This window comes from Populus nigra, chromosome 11 (genome assembly GCF_951802175.1).
Source record: "Populus nigra chromosome 11, ddPopNigr1.1, whole genome shotgun sequence".
NCBI lineage: Eukaryota > Viridiplantae > Streptophyta > Magnoliopsida > Malpighiales > Salicaceae > Populus > Populus nigra.
In genome coordinates this window covers 4169436-4184310 of record NC_084862.1, presented here as the reverse complement: position 1 = coordinate 4184310, position 14875 = coordinate 4169436, and the positions used below count along the sequence as shown (strand labels likewise).

General features: G+C 31.3%; 1 protein-coding gene across 4 annotated transcripts; it reads right to left on the bottom strand.

Moving 5' to 3' along the window:
* Positions 1-9439: 9439 nt before the first annotated feature.
* On the bottom strand, positions 9440-14293 carry LOC133668497 (uncharacterized). 4 transcript variants are annotated; one of them, XR_009833729.1, is made up of 4 exons: positions 13725-14293; positions 11649-11909; positions 11288-11527; positions 9440-9692 (listed from the first exon to the last, which is right to left on the bottom strand). XR_009833729.1 is itself a non-coding variant. In XM_062088386.1 (3 exons), the coding sequence occupies exons 1-3, from the start codon at positions 14142-14144 to the stop codon at positions 11339-11341; spliced, it is 870 nt and encodes a 289-aa protein (XP_061944370.1). In that variant the 5' UTR covers positions 14145-14293; the 3' UTR covers positions 11081-11338. The 4 variants fall into 4 exon arrangements, 1 of the variants encoding a protein (XP_061944370.1); XR_009833728.1 differs by lacking the exon at positions 9440-9692 and adding an exon at positions 10116-10239; XR_009833727.1 differs by lacking the exon at positions 9440-9692 and adding an exon at positions 10116-10226.
* Between the last annotated feature and the right edge of the window lie 582 nt (positions 14294-14875).

Here is a 14875-nt window from a genome sequence, read left to right as displayed (position 1 = left end):
AACAAAAACTTCTCCCGTTACATTCTGCAGCTCCCGCCTGCAGTAAAGAAGGAAACTGGAGGCCAGGTTAACCTCCTTTCTCTTTCGTTGTTTTCCCAATTTTTACTCTCAAACCTTCTTGTTCTCGGTTCCCTCTTTTTCTTTTTTAAAAGCCTTCTCTCTCGTTCAACAACTCTCCCCCCTTTTTTTCAAAAATCAACCCCCCATTCTGCAGCTGCTAAGAGCTGTATTTATAGGCAAAGGGGAAAGCTGGGACGCTGCTGCGCATGGGGAGCAGGGGACACCAGGCGAAGTCTCCAATAGGCGTGGCCTTGCAGGGCGCGCCTGCGCTGCTTTCCACTCCTAGGGTCTCCATCTGCATGCTGCGGGGAGGGAGGAACAAGGCCGTTTGCTTTGGGTTCTGCTCCCCTTTTTATTATTATCAGTAATTATATTTGCAGGGACCCCAAAAAAAAGGTTACAAACACGCGGCAGAATTTTCACTTCCTCATCGGGTATTCAAACATGCATATCTTGAGCTTCTGATATCGAAATTGAGCGATTCGAAAGCCCAAATTCATCTATGTGTGTAGGACTACAACTTTCACGAAGGATTTAAGGTGAGATATAATTGTTTTACCGGACAGAATCGGGCCGCAAAACTGGTCGGTAAAAATGGTCTCCTGATCCGATTCAGAAACTGACGAATGTCGAGCATCCCGATATGACTGAGAGTATCCTAAGAATGAACCAGAAAAAACGTGATGGCAGCAGAAATTTCAGTGCAAAACTTGGGTCAAAATCCTGCTCGCGGCAGAATTCTCTACTTTCACGTCAGATATTCAAACATGAATATCTCGAGCTCCTGATATCGAAATCAAGCGATTCGAAAGCCTAAATTCACCTATGCATCCAGGACTACAACTTTCACGAAGGATTCCAGGTGATCTATAAACGTTTTATAGGATAGAAACGGGTCGCAATCTGGTTGGTCACAAAGGGTCTCCCGATCTAAATTCAGGGAACTGACAATGCCAAGCATCCTAGTTCGACCGAGAGTCTGCCATAAGAACAGTGAGCTCCAGGACCCGATAAAGGTGTAGGTCCATTCTTCAACATGTCACGAGTGACATAATTCCGTTAGGGAGGGTCAGATATTGCATGAAGCCCAATCAGAATCAGGGCCTAAGTTGGAACAAAAAAATATTGCGGCAGCAACAGAACCAGGTTTTTTATTTCCACTTTTGAGGGATTTATTCACCCTTAAAGACCCTATAAAAAGGAATGAATTTGGAATTATGAAGACTTCTGATCAGTCTAAGAAAACCTGATGATTTTGGCAGCAAAGGGGAAGGATAAAAAGAGCAGAAAACAGCTCAAACAGAGTTTCGAAAAAAATATTTCTTTCATTTGCTTTTGTCAATCTTCCAGCAAACATGGGGTCCAAAAATGAGTAACAACACCATCAATGTGCCTTTTCAACCTTAAGAAAAAGGTTAAAAAAAGGTGTATATTGAGGCTTCGGTATATGGGCCTTTATTGTTAAGGTGATCTCAACATTTATCTCCTACTATTTTGAGCTTCATTTGAGAATAAGAATCAATTGTGTTCTAAGGCATGATGATGGTGGTGAAGTGTCTTTGAGTGAGAACTTGTAAATAGTCTCCAATCATGGATGACCCGCACTAAAAAATGCGGTTAGAGGAAGATATTTGTCTGAAATAAAAGTCAAACAAGCACATAATTATGTGTTATTTAACTACGATAAACTGAGATCTTTTATTCAATAAGTATACCACTTAAACTTTGTTATTAATATACTATTTATCTCTAGTAATATCACAAACTCATACATTATTGAATACTTCGTAGACAACATCGCCAATATTTACAGTATAATAACTCACAACAAACTGAATCTCAGATCTTTCGATTACAAGATGACCAATTTGTCACTATCACTCATTATCTATTAGGATAGTTAATTTCATTACAAAATTCTCATTCATTGTTCATTATTGTACTTGATGTGCCGGATTAATAAACTGGGAGGCATTGCCAATGCTACATTATCTTTACTAAGTCTAAGTCCTGAAAGATAGGTGAAGTGCTATAATGAGTATTTGTCAACGGATACGTTTGTCATACTGAAGAATATTGGCAGTGTAGAAAGATATATAACAATGGGGTTTATGTTAAGGGATCAACTTCTAATTGAATTGCAATATCATAGCGAGCATAATAGAATCTTTTTATTCAAATGTTATTAGTATGACACCACTGACAGAGAAATCAGAGTAGATTCTCATCATTGTTTGGTCAAAATTAACTCAAAAGCTAGACTTCGCAATGTCAACAATATCTTTGTTTTCACCAAGCAATGCTAACAAGTTTATTACACATATACCTCTTCCTGTAGAAAGGATTGTTCAAGAATTGATTGGTTATCAATATTGAAAACCAAACCAAGAGGTCGTGTCGAGATTGTTCAGGATAAGAATGATGACTCGAATGTGGGACATTATGTCTTTCAAGTTAGTGAGTTAGTTGAGCTATATTGAGTTGCTCCATAGATTGACTTACAAGAAAATTCAAATTTTTACATCTTTGATAATATTTGTGTTGATGTTGACACTAAGGAATTAAATGTTGTTCTAAGCTCTAGCGGGCAAGCAAAAGTTAATGAAGATGGTGACAACAATGATATCAACATAGAAGATTGTGATGGAGCTAATGACGAGTCAATTAAAGAAGAAGAAGAAGACAATTCTAACTAACTATTAAAACACGAAAGTGTAATGCCATAAACTATAATGTAATATTTATTGATTAAATTATCTGCAAAGAAGTATTTATTTTATTATTGTTATGTGAACTCATGTTATTGTGTTGTGCTTGCAGGTTTCAATTTAAGTATTAGCAAGATGGATAGATAGGTAATACAAATACAATCTGACATCTGACACTGTTTCACGCTGATGGAAATACTAACGGTTCGTGTCTGTAGGTGTATTCTAGAGGTGAAAGGAATTGTTCCCCTCCCCATGACATTGTTCACTGTACATAACACCGATGAAAATACCGATGATTAGTTTTCGTCTGTTGGTGTATATTCACTATGTATAACATCAATGGAAATAACGATGGTTAGTGTTCGTCGGTGTATTCCAGAGGTGAAGAGAACTGTTCCCCTACCTTGGCACTATTCATGGAATTTCACACCGATAAAAATACCGACAGTTCTTATCTGTTGGTGTATTACAGAGGTGAAGGGAATTGTTCCCTCCATCTCCATCTCCGATCTTTCCTTACATCAATTTTTTTTTATTTGATCTTTTGAGCTAGCAGTTTGGAACCCAATGATGTAAGGGTAAAATAATAATTCATGGTCATTAGCAAATCTATGGGATTTGGTATTCAGACTTTATATATTTAGTGGGTGTTCGAAAGTATGGTAACAATTATTTTTCAAAATGTATTTCGTTTAGAAATATATTAAAATAATATTTTTTTTAATTTTATAAAATTACTTTTGATCCGTAAATTAAAATGAATTCAAAAAAATAAAAAAAAAATTAATTTTAAATTAAAAAATTCAAAACTTGCCAAATCTCATTTGGAACACAATATGAAACGAGAGGTTAGTCGTATCCTCGGTCGACTCTTGATATAATTGAAGTCTATGGGTTTTGGCCGTAAATGGCGCCAAGAGAGCCCTACCATCAAATGCATTATCGTCTTCATGGGACCGTTTTCTCTTGTAAGGTGTGGAAAATATCGGACATAAATCTCCATCTCCGATCCTTCCTTGCATGAATTTTTTTGTTTGATCCTCGGTCGACTCTTGACATCTCGTCGATCATGGCAACAGGAAGTCTATGGGTTTTGGCCGTGAATGTCGCCGAGAGAGCCCTACCATCAAATGCAACAGGAAGTCAGTCTATCGTCTTTAGCTTCATTATCGTTTGTCCTTCCCATTACGTACCAAATGGTTTGCTCTCTGATTCAGGGTGATGCAACTTTCAGTCATCATTAATTCTTTTGAGGGAAGGGAATTGTTCCCTCCATCTCCATCTCTGATCTTTCGTTACATTAATTTATTTTATTTGATCTTTTGAGCTAGCAGTTTGGAACCCAATGATGTAAGGATAAAATAATAATTCAGCAAGTCAATGGGATTTGGTATTCAGACTTCATATATTTAGTTGGTGTTTGAAAATGTGGTAATAATTGTTTTTCAAAGTATTTTTTATTTGAAAATATATTGAAATAATATTTTTTTTATTTTAAAAAGTTATTTTTAATCGATAAATTAAAATGAAGCCAAAAACATAAAAAAAAATTAATTTTAAATAAAAAAATTTTCAAAACTTGCAAAATCTCATTTGGAACACAATATGAAACGAGAGGTTAGTCGTATCCTCGGTCGACTCCTGATGTCTCGTCGATGCAGTCTACAACAGGAAGTCTACAACGAGAGAGCCCTACCATCAAATGCATTATCGCCTTCATGGGACCGTTTTCTCTTGTAAGGTGTGGGAAATATCGGACATTAATCTCCATCTCCGATCTTTCCTTGCATCAAATTTTTTGTTTGATCCTCGATCGACTCTTGATATCTCGTCGATCATGGCAACAGGAAGTCTATGGGTTTTGGCCGTGAATGGCGCCGAGAGAGCCCTACCATCAAATGCAACAGGAAGTCAGTCTATCGTCTTTAGCTTCATTATCGTTTGTCCTTCCCATTACGTACCAAATGGTTTGCTCTCTGATTCAGGGTGATGCAACTTTCAGTCATCATTAATTCTTTTTTATTAAAAAGAATATTTTACGGCCAATTCATTTCATGACAATGAATGAATTTATTTAACATATTAACGATTTTTATTTAATTGGTAATATTTTTTAATAAAAAAAATTAATAGATATTTATGATGCTATATTATTATGAAATATAAATATAATAAAAAACACTCAAAGAAGGTAAGTTTTATCACTCAAAAAATTTAAAATGGATAAAAATTATGGTGTGTACTTTGAATTGGTTTCAAAATCTAATGTAGAAACTCCCTTCATACTATGAAATAATTTGTCTTTGTCAATAGAAAATAAAATTAAAAAATAGCAAAGGATATTACCTTTGGAAACTCAGAGGATAATCTTTAGAAGTCCCCCTTCCCTCTCATCAAATTATATTAAAAAATTAAGGAATCAAATTTTAATATCTTTTATAGAATTTGATAGGGAATTCGGGCCCATCTTCAAGATAGAGATTAAAGAGAAAATCTTTCTTAAAAACTGAATATCTCCACTGTAGAAATAAATGTTTTGATTTATATCTCCTCTTGATATCTATTTTTCTCTGTAAAATAATAATTAGTATTCATTAGTTACTATTGAAGTAACATATAAAAGATTTTAGTGAACTAGAACAATTAATCTAAATTTCTATATTTAAATAAGCACTAAAAGGTTGTTTGAAATGTATATATATTGCAAGCTCAAATGCAATTAATTAAGAAATTAAATGTTACATGTTCATTAAACATTTTCATAGTCTGCAAATATGAAAGTCATATTGTATGGAATTTGTATGATATGTTAATTTCTTGAGAGAAAGTTTATAATATTCAAAGAAAGCTTTTATTAAGTGTAATTTATTTTAAAACATAATTAACAAAATTTATTCTCACTCACACACAATAGATTATTTTGAAATTAAAGTGTATAAAAAAATAATTACAAGCTAAATAACACTATTTATATTAGCTATATAAATGTCATAAACAAGAATGGAAAAATAATAAAATATTTCTTAATTAATTAGAAAAAATAATCATAAATCATCTAAGAAACTAATATAAATCCTACATGGTTGTTTCTGGACCTTATTATAAGGCTTTTATGATGTATGGTCACTATAAAATGTTAATTGTGTATTAAACAAGGCCTTTGAGATCTTCTAATAATATTTTAGCTAGATCAAATAGTTAGATAAAAAATTATATTTGTTAGCGTAAAAATTTAAGTTAAGAAAAATAATTATTTAACTGCAAAAATTAATCAATTCGTAAAGTAGATGGATTAAAATCCTTTTTTACATAAATTAAATCGACTAAGATTTTATCATTAATTATTGAAAATATACTCTCCTTGAAATTCATTTTAGTTCAAATATTTTGGACAAGCCTGTTGAATGTATTTTTGAGCTTATTTTTCATTGATTTTATAATTGACCCATTTAGACTTTTTAAACTTTTTATTAAGTTGCATTTATTTAGGAAAATTAATTTCACTCGAAACCTCTAAAAATTAATCTATACTTATGATTAAAATCGAAAACAAAGCAACACATAATGCTTATAATTCTTTCAATTACTTTTTTTCAGTGCAATGATTTGTTTAACAATCTTAATGATGTTGTATTGAGCAAGATAATAGTTAAGGATTGAAGAAATATTCAAAGGGCTGTTTGAATCCTATATTATAAGCACTTTGTATCCAAAAAGCTCTCAGTTAACAAAATAAATGGAGGGTTTTTTTTTTTGGCATGTCTCGGTCTAGTTTTTTTTGGGCTCAGATCCGATTTGTTTTAGGATTAGACTCTGTCACATCAGGTTAGGCTCAGCTCTTGTGATTGGGTTGGGTACAACCCAATATACAATAATAATAATAATAGTATATAATATCATATCATATATTTTACAAAAACAAAATCAAAAAAATTCTAGAAATGTTTTGTAATTTTCTTGTGTATTTTTTTATAAATTTTGATTAATATTGGTTTATATTTTTATACTGTAAAGATACAAATCGGTATTAAAATATCCTATTTTCTCTGAAATGTTAAAAATCACACAAAAATATATCTCGGCCAAGTCTCTAAATTTTCATATCATGTTTTAAGAAAAATATTCAAAAAACATAGTAGCCCATAAAATACGGTAGCATAACGACCTTTCTCAGAATCTGATCTCTCAACATCAAGGTTGTCAATTCTGTTCCGTTTCGCCCGAAATGGTCGAAACATTCCGTACCAATTCAAAAAATAAAACAAATTTCATCTCATTTTAAATCTCGGTCCGTTCCTGATTTTTCAGCTAAATTCCGTCCGGAACGTTCCGGTTTCATTCCACATGTTCCATTCTGCTCTTGAAAAGTCATTAAATCAAATTGAACCTTATTCAATTTAATTAATTAAATCACCCAATTATAAAAAACTCTTTTTCATTACTATTTTCAATAACAATGATATTGAAAATAATATTGAAAATTATTATTACTATTTTCATTAACAATGATATTAATTTTTTAAAATTAGATTTATCACTAATATATATGGTTTATATTCATGTTGTTTTTTTCATGTTTATACTTTGTAGGAATTTGAGCAAAACAAGGGATGCTTTAGATTCCATTAGCCTTGATAACATTGACCTAACTTTATATTTAAAATATTTGTATTAAAACATTTTACTTTCATAATATTTTGATATTTTATTTAAGTTGAATTACTTTAAGTTAAAGATCTATTTAATCTTAACTATTTAGAAATATTTTAAATTTTAAAATTATATTTGTTTGGCATTGTGTTTATATTGCATAATGTATAATTAATTTATCTTGAATTTGAATTATGTTTGTTGAATATATATATATATATATATATATATATATATATATATATATATATAAACAACCCCGAAACAACACGTCGAAACACTTTGAAATTGAAACATTCTATTCCAATTAAAATAATAAAACACCTACCAAAACAAAATTAACAACCTTGCACAACATTGATAAAGGTGGTGGAAACCTCAAGCACCAATATGAAAAAAAAAAAAAAAAAAAAAAAAAAAAAGGAGGAAGCCATGCATGTCATAGATAGATCCATTCCCCCCTTCCCTAACGACAATAATATTAGTCCGACAACCATTTGTTTTGAAATAAACGTTTTACTTTATTTGAATCCAATCAATTTGAAGGCAATTTTCTTTCAAATGATGTTTTTATTTTAATTTAAGTAGATCAATCCGAAGGTAAATTTATTTCAAATAGTATTTTTTTTTTCTTTATATAAAACCCATTAGTCTTATGATAAATTTTATAAAAAAATTTCTTGTCAAGTAGTTTTTTTTTTCATTTTTTTATTGTTTTAGGGTAATTTTTGTTATGAGACTATGTTTGATTTTTAATTATTTAAAGGTAGTTTTTTTTTATGAGATTTTTTTTTAATCATTTTTAGAGTTGTCGACTTTCAATGAGACTTGTTAAATTATTCAATTTTAAAGGTATTAACATAAGAGTTATTTTAATTTTTAAATTGTTTTGAGGGTTGTCACCTCTAGATATGATAATTATTTGATTATTTGATTTTAAGGGTAATTACCTTTTAATAAGACATATTTTTACTCTTTAAGTTTTTTGGTGTTGTTTTTCTTTACAGATTTACTTTATAAAGTCAAAACAAATAATTTTTTCAAATGACTTTATAATGTAAGTAATGTAAGAATATTTTTATGCATAGTACTTACAAGTGTTAATGGTGATGTTTACGAATGCTAATGAGAAATTGATAGCTTTTTTTCATATGTATTAAGAAGTTTGTTATTTTTTTTATTTTGTTTATTACATTTTAATTTTAAATATCTAATTTTTAGGATATATTTATAAAAGATATCTTTGTAATTTATGTTTGGGATGATTTTTATGAAAGATTTTTTTTTAAAAAAAAAAGTAGTAAATTAATTTTTACGAAGAAACTTTTATGGTTTTTGTCTCTTTTTTTTTCTTATTTTAATTTAACATTATTTTTCTTTTTTCTTCTTCTATCCCTATTTTAAACCAAATATAGATAATATAAAGAAAAATTATTTTAAACTTTAAACTAAACATGATTACAAAAGGAGTGTGTGTACACACACACTTTTATGGGTAAGTACTGTGCATAAAAAAATGAAGGTATTATTTCTTAAACAATGTAGTCCACAATTAAAAAAACTCTAATCAATATGGGTAAAGTACTATGCATAAAAATATTCTTCATGCTATCACATTTTATTGTGCATTAGCTATGGTAAAAAAAAAAAAAAAAACATCTCAAACTTGTTTTTTCACTTAGTACATTTTTATGGTGACAAATTAAAGCTTAATTGCTTCAAATTTGGTGAGCAAGGGCAAGATTGAAATAAGAGAGACTGAAGTGGAGAAAAAAAAGAAAATGAGTGGTAGTTTAAAAAATAACATGAAAAGTTCACTTTGATCTTCATTTTTTTCAATTTATAAACTTTAAGTCCCTTTAGTTGTTTTTTTTAAATTAGATTTTAATCCAAAAATTTATTTATTTTTTATTTTTAAGTCCGTAGTTTGAGAGTAGAGAGAAAAAATTGTCGAATTCCAGTAATAAAAAAAAATCTTAGTTGACATTAAGGTTGTGAATTTTGTTTTATTATGTCCATAGCGACTAATATATCTCGTATCATTTTAAAAAACATATTACATTGAATCATTTGAAAAACATATTACATTGAATCATTTGTCTCTCATGTATAAGCAACTCTCCCATTTCAATATACGTTTCTTGTTCAGAAGCTCCACCTCCATATCATCATTTGTCTCATTAACAATCAAATTGTTAAAATCAGGAACCACTCTTTCTAACCCCTTCCAAGCATGCAGCTTTAAGAATGATTTCATAGAGAAGAGCTTGCCTAACCTTATAGCGACATGGATTAGTAGCTTGTTCCTCATCTCACTAATTACAAAATCTAACAATCCGCAAGCAAAAGAAAGCTTTGATCACCTATTGTAGATTACACAATCAATATATGGACCTCAATATCTTGGCATTTAAAATTATAAAAATAAAATAAAAGGCAGAAGGAGAGTACCTATTTGATGTTAATTTGTTTTCTCATAAAATTGACTACTGCAGGATTTTTTTCTCGAGTCTAACTAGTCAAGAATCGTGTGATAGCTGGAGGGAGAATATATTATTTGCGCAAAACAAAATCATTAGATTTTTAGTTGTATTTTTTTAAAAAGTTTAACGGGGTGTTCGGGCTAACTTGTGCATACCTTGAGTAATAAATTTCAACCATGATTTCATGTAGAGATTAATTTGAGAGCTTGCCTGGCGATGAACTTTGCTTGGTGATTTAAAATTGGTTATATAGCGAAGGAGTCTTGAATTTGTTCTCAAACACAAATTAGTCACTGAACTTGAAGATTTAGAGTACGTCCTCCTGAAAAAACCACCTAATTATTTGGTCAAATTGATACAAACACAGACGATTCTCAGGGCTTTCGACAGACGAAAGCACAAAGGACAATAAGCAATCAAAAAATCAAAAAAAAAAAGAATTAAAAAAGTTGCTAACAGTAACCTTAAATTTACATTTTATTCTAATAAAATCAATCTCATAACAATATTTATAATGTCTTTCAATAGGTCAAAGAATCGACGTATATTAGATAATAGAGTTGAAATCCTAAAACATCAAAGAAAATAATAGTAAAATCAGAAAAAACATAAAAAAAAAAAATCAAGGAAGGAATTAATCCTGAAGAACCTTCTATAAAAATTAAAACTGTTCCAATAATTACATAAAAAATTATAGCTTTTTTAAAATAATATACACTAACTAAATCTCCTCTTGAACTTAGTCTTATTCTATTAACCTATAAAAATATTTGTCGTTAGATCATTGCACAATAAATCTCCCAATTATTGGAAAAGATTAAAAAAAAAAAATTGCTCCTTATATCACTTACTCCTTGTATCCATAAACTCCTCTTATATTTGAATAACAATTTTCAAATCTTGGTTATTAAACTTGATATAAGAGTAAGGCTCTAGTTATGTATTAAACAGTTATCTCGAGTGAAAAAAAAAAAAGTTTAAATGACATAATTTAAAAAAAAATAAAAAATACAATAAAAAAAACAAAACAAGTCTTATCCAGATCACTTTACTTGCTGAAATAACTGCATATTGACTTTATTTTGGCACCTAGCCTAGATCAGGTACTGGGTTGGCGTAGGTTAACTTGCTAGATTGTTCCAGGTCATATCAAATGTCTTACTCAGTAGAATTGAATTATAAGAAAATCCGAACATGGTATTGCTAATGTCATTCAACTTCATGGGTATCTATACTACAGATTGTTCAGGTATATGAAATCAAGAGGTAAACATGGATTGAAATGGTTTAATTTTCTCAACAATATACAATAGCAGATGAACAAATTGGGAAGTTGGATTAGATTTATACAACCAAAGTGTTGTGACTACGTAGAAAAATCACCTTTGTATGGATCAAAGACTGTATCCTTTTCGAAAGAGGGATCCCAATGGTTTAATTGAAACCATTAGAAGCAGCATATAGGAAGTCCAAGAAGCCTGTTCCCTTGAGAACACCTTTACCAGTCAAGAGTTCAAAATCTATCAAAAACAAGAAGCCAATTATGGCTGCCTGCCCATTTATCAATTCATTCTTGCTGGTGAAACCGAACCCCTCTTGACCCTCATCGATTACCATTCTCACCTGATAAGCATGGACAGAACTTATCAATTCAACCACACAAAATTGGAGTATATGTACATTCTTTTCAATTTATATCCAGTCCACATGATTATGTTAAGACAAATCAAAGTATAGCAGTTACCTCGTCGACGTTGACATCAGATGCTGTCACACCAGGTTGAGCCTTCCCACTGAAGACAATCTCAGCAGACACATCAGATTTTACACCTCCACTGATACTGATGTAGATATTTTCTTCATCAGTTTTCACAGGATACACGAAAAGCGTTCTCAGAGCAGGTGTGAGAACTCTAAGCACGGGGTTATTTGGATACCATTCTTTGATGGCTCCAGTCCGAAGATCAAAAGTGCTATCAGTTGATGGACAAACTATGCAACCATCCTACGGGAAAGAAAGAATAAGGAAATATTCTCATGTTTCTTGTTTTCCCTTGGGTGTAAGAAAATATAACAAGTGCGCAACAAGTATAGACATAAAACGACCCATTTAAGTTTCAAAAGGTATTGACAGATACTCCACTACAAAGAGACAAGTGCAAGGTTCCTATTGTCACAGTAAAATAGCAGAGGAAACTTGATTACAAATGAATTTCCCAAGTCTTGGATGTGCATAAAATGTGAAATTCAGTGGAAAACACCTTTCTATTTTTATTTTTTTAAAGTCAATTTTCACCTGTGTCCAAGAATCCAAAGGCAGCTGGGGACATAATTTCATTCTTGCTATGTGGTAATTTTTTGTAAATATGATTTCAACTGCTGGTAAAATAAGGGAACTGTATGACTTTGATATCTATATGAATTTTTTTTTCTTTTTAGAATGTCTGTTGAAGGAAGCAACTGCATTGTATTAGTATAACAGAGCTATTAACCGAAGGTTAAATACTGTATAGTGCTAATTAAAACTTACTACAACTAAACCCACTTTCAGTCACAGTCTGTTAGTTAGAGAGAACATTTAAAACTTAGTTCAATGCCATAAATCCTAAAGATTGTTGAGGGTGTTTTATGTCAGACCATAAGTCCTAATCTATGAAAATTCAGATGATCTAAAGCAAGGATTGACAATTATATGTTTTATCATACTTGCACCTTGCAGCCTAACTACGGATATAAACAGTCAATAAACAAACAGAGTAGTCATTTCTGCTGAACAAAGCAGGCACCGAATCCTTTTTTGACTGTGGGATGAGGAGTTGTAGACTTAAAACTTCAGTTAAATGCACCAAAGGATAAAAGGAAGAAGTTAAATTTAACTCATCTGATGCCTATAGTTTATCTGATCTCTATATGATTGATATGCCTTCCTCACAATGGAAAACCAACACTGCTAATCTGATCTGATCCTGGGTTTCTGACACAATCATTTACAACCACGAAGGACCTTCACAACGGTCACCATGGAAGACATCTGAAAACAAGCATTAACTTCAACTGCTAAGCTTTCACACAATATAACCAAGGAGTGCTAAGCACTTTATAACTCTTAAGTTGAACGGTCCAATCTAAACTATATTCAATCACATCTTAAATCTCTTGCAATTTCTCAAGTACCCAGAATCTGTTATTTTAGAGATCAAGAAATTCAGACCTTGAAATGTAAGAAAGCTATAAGATATTAGGAGCTTAAAGGAAAGTAACCAAAAGCTTACTAACTCTCCCTTCTCTTCCCTTCACCACTGATGTTAGGTATATCCAATTACTATCCACTTGCACTCTAGAAGCTGACCTTTTATTTGACAAGAGTACTGAATTTAGAGAAACAATTACACACTTGCAAAGACGATGCACTGGGACTCATGGCTTAACAGATGGCTACTAATAGTCACTATATATTCCCTTTCTGCACAAAAGATTCTTCCAAGTTCCAATTAAACATTTGTATACAAAAATTCTTCTTTCGGATACTAGGATCCACTAAATAGATGTACTCGTGAATTATTGTCTTGTAGTTTCAAACAAAGCAGGCCACAGTGAGAAGAATAAAAGCATCTCTCTGACTTTCAACACTCAAATCTAGGATTCAAAATTACAAGGAAAAGGGGCATTATTCACAAATCAAAACATTTCAATCAAAATCTAATCCAAAAGCCCATAAAAACTGGCATTTCCCATTACCATCTTTTTTAAAAAATAAAAATACTGCTGCAGCGTTTAAAACTGAGATGAATACAAAACAAGTGAAGTAAATATACCAAACCTGTGTGAGCTTGGCATTAAGCAGACCTTCAGTATAGGCCCCTTCTGCAGGAGACCGATTCTCAATTGCATAAACCTGGTCTTTATACCATAGCAACAGTATAGTCTCTCCATCTTGAATAATCACTCTTCTTTCTCCCTTAGGCAGGGCAGTCAGTGGCACAACTGGAACCCAATTCTCTCCACCAGAAGACGGTGACTCTTCAGTCAACGACACCTCTGTTGCCTTGCACACTATTCTACAGTTAGACTTGAGTGTCTTACATGAAGGAGCAACAAAATGGCAGTTTATGGGCAATGCAAAGGATGGAGGGTAAGTGGGTCGGTGCCAAAAAGAGATGGTGGTTCGCGGTGGAGAGTTGAAGGAGTGGTTTTGAGTAAAAGGAGTGAGGTGGGAGGGAGCAGTGGTGGTTTTGGCCATGGGAGGAGGGAGATGGAGGGAATGATCAGACAGGAAAAGAGGGAATGGAGGAAAAGAGAGTGTGTGGCGGTAAGGATGTGCACGGCCACATAATGTGGATATTGGGAAAGAAGGAGCTTTGGTCGTCCGTGTTTGTGTTTTGTTGTGCGGCGTTGAGCCACAAATTTATATATGCCTCGTTGATGTGGTTTTTTTTTTCTTCATATATTTATGTTTTTTTATTGTATTTTATTTTTATTTTTATTTTTATTTTTTCGTTCACAATTTCATATAATAATTTTATTGAGAACATAGATTTTCCTTTTATTTCTAAATTTTTTTATAATAACTTTAATGAAAACAAAGATTTTATTTTCTTTTATTTTTTTATTTTTTGCATGGGTGCATAAATAGGAGGATGGTATCCACAACAGATTTAGAGGATTCAAAAATATAGAGGCCAAATAAAAACTCTATTTTTTATAAGTATCATTCTAATATGTGATGCTACTTAAATAAAAATTAAATTGAAAAAAAAACTATTAAATAATAACTTCATGATACAATTAATTGTTCTAAATAAGTTATTTTATTTGAATTGAGATTTAAAGTACTTTAGAAAGGTGTTTTATCATATTTAAATATGTTTCCTCACACAAAAAGGGTGTCGTCATCTAAGAATATATTCGTATTAGTCTTTCTCCATTTATAATATTTTTTTAATGTTATGTAGAGAAATTAAATTAATTAGG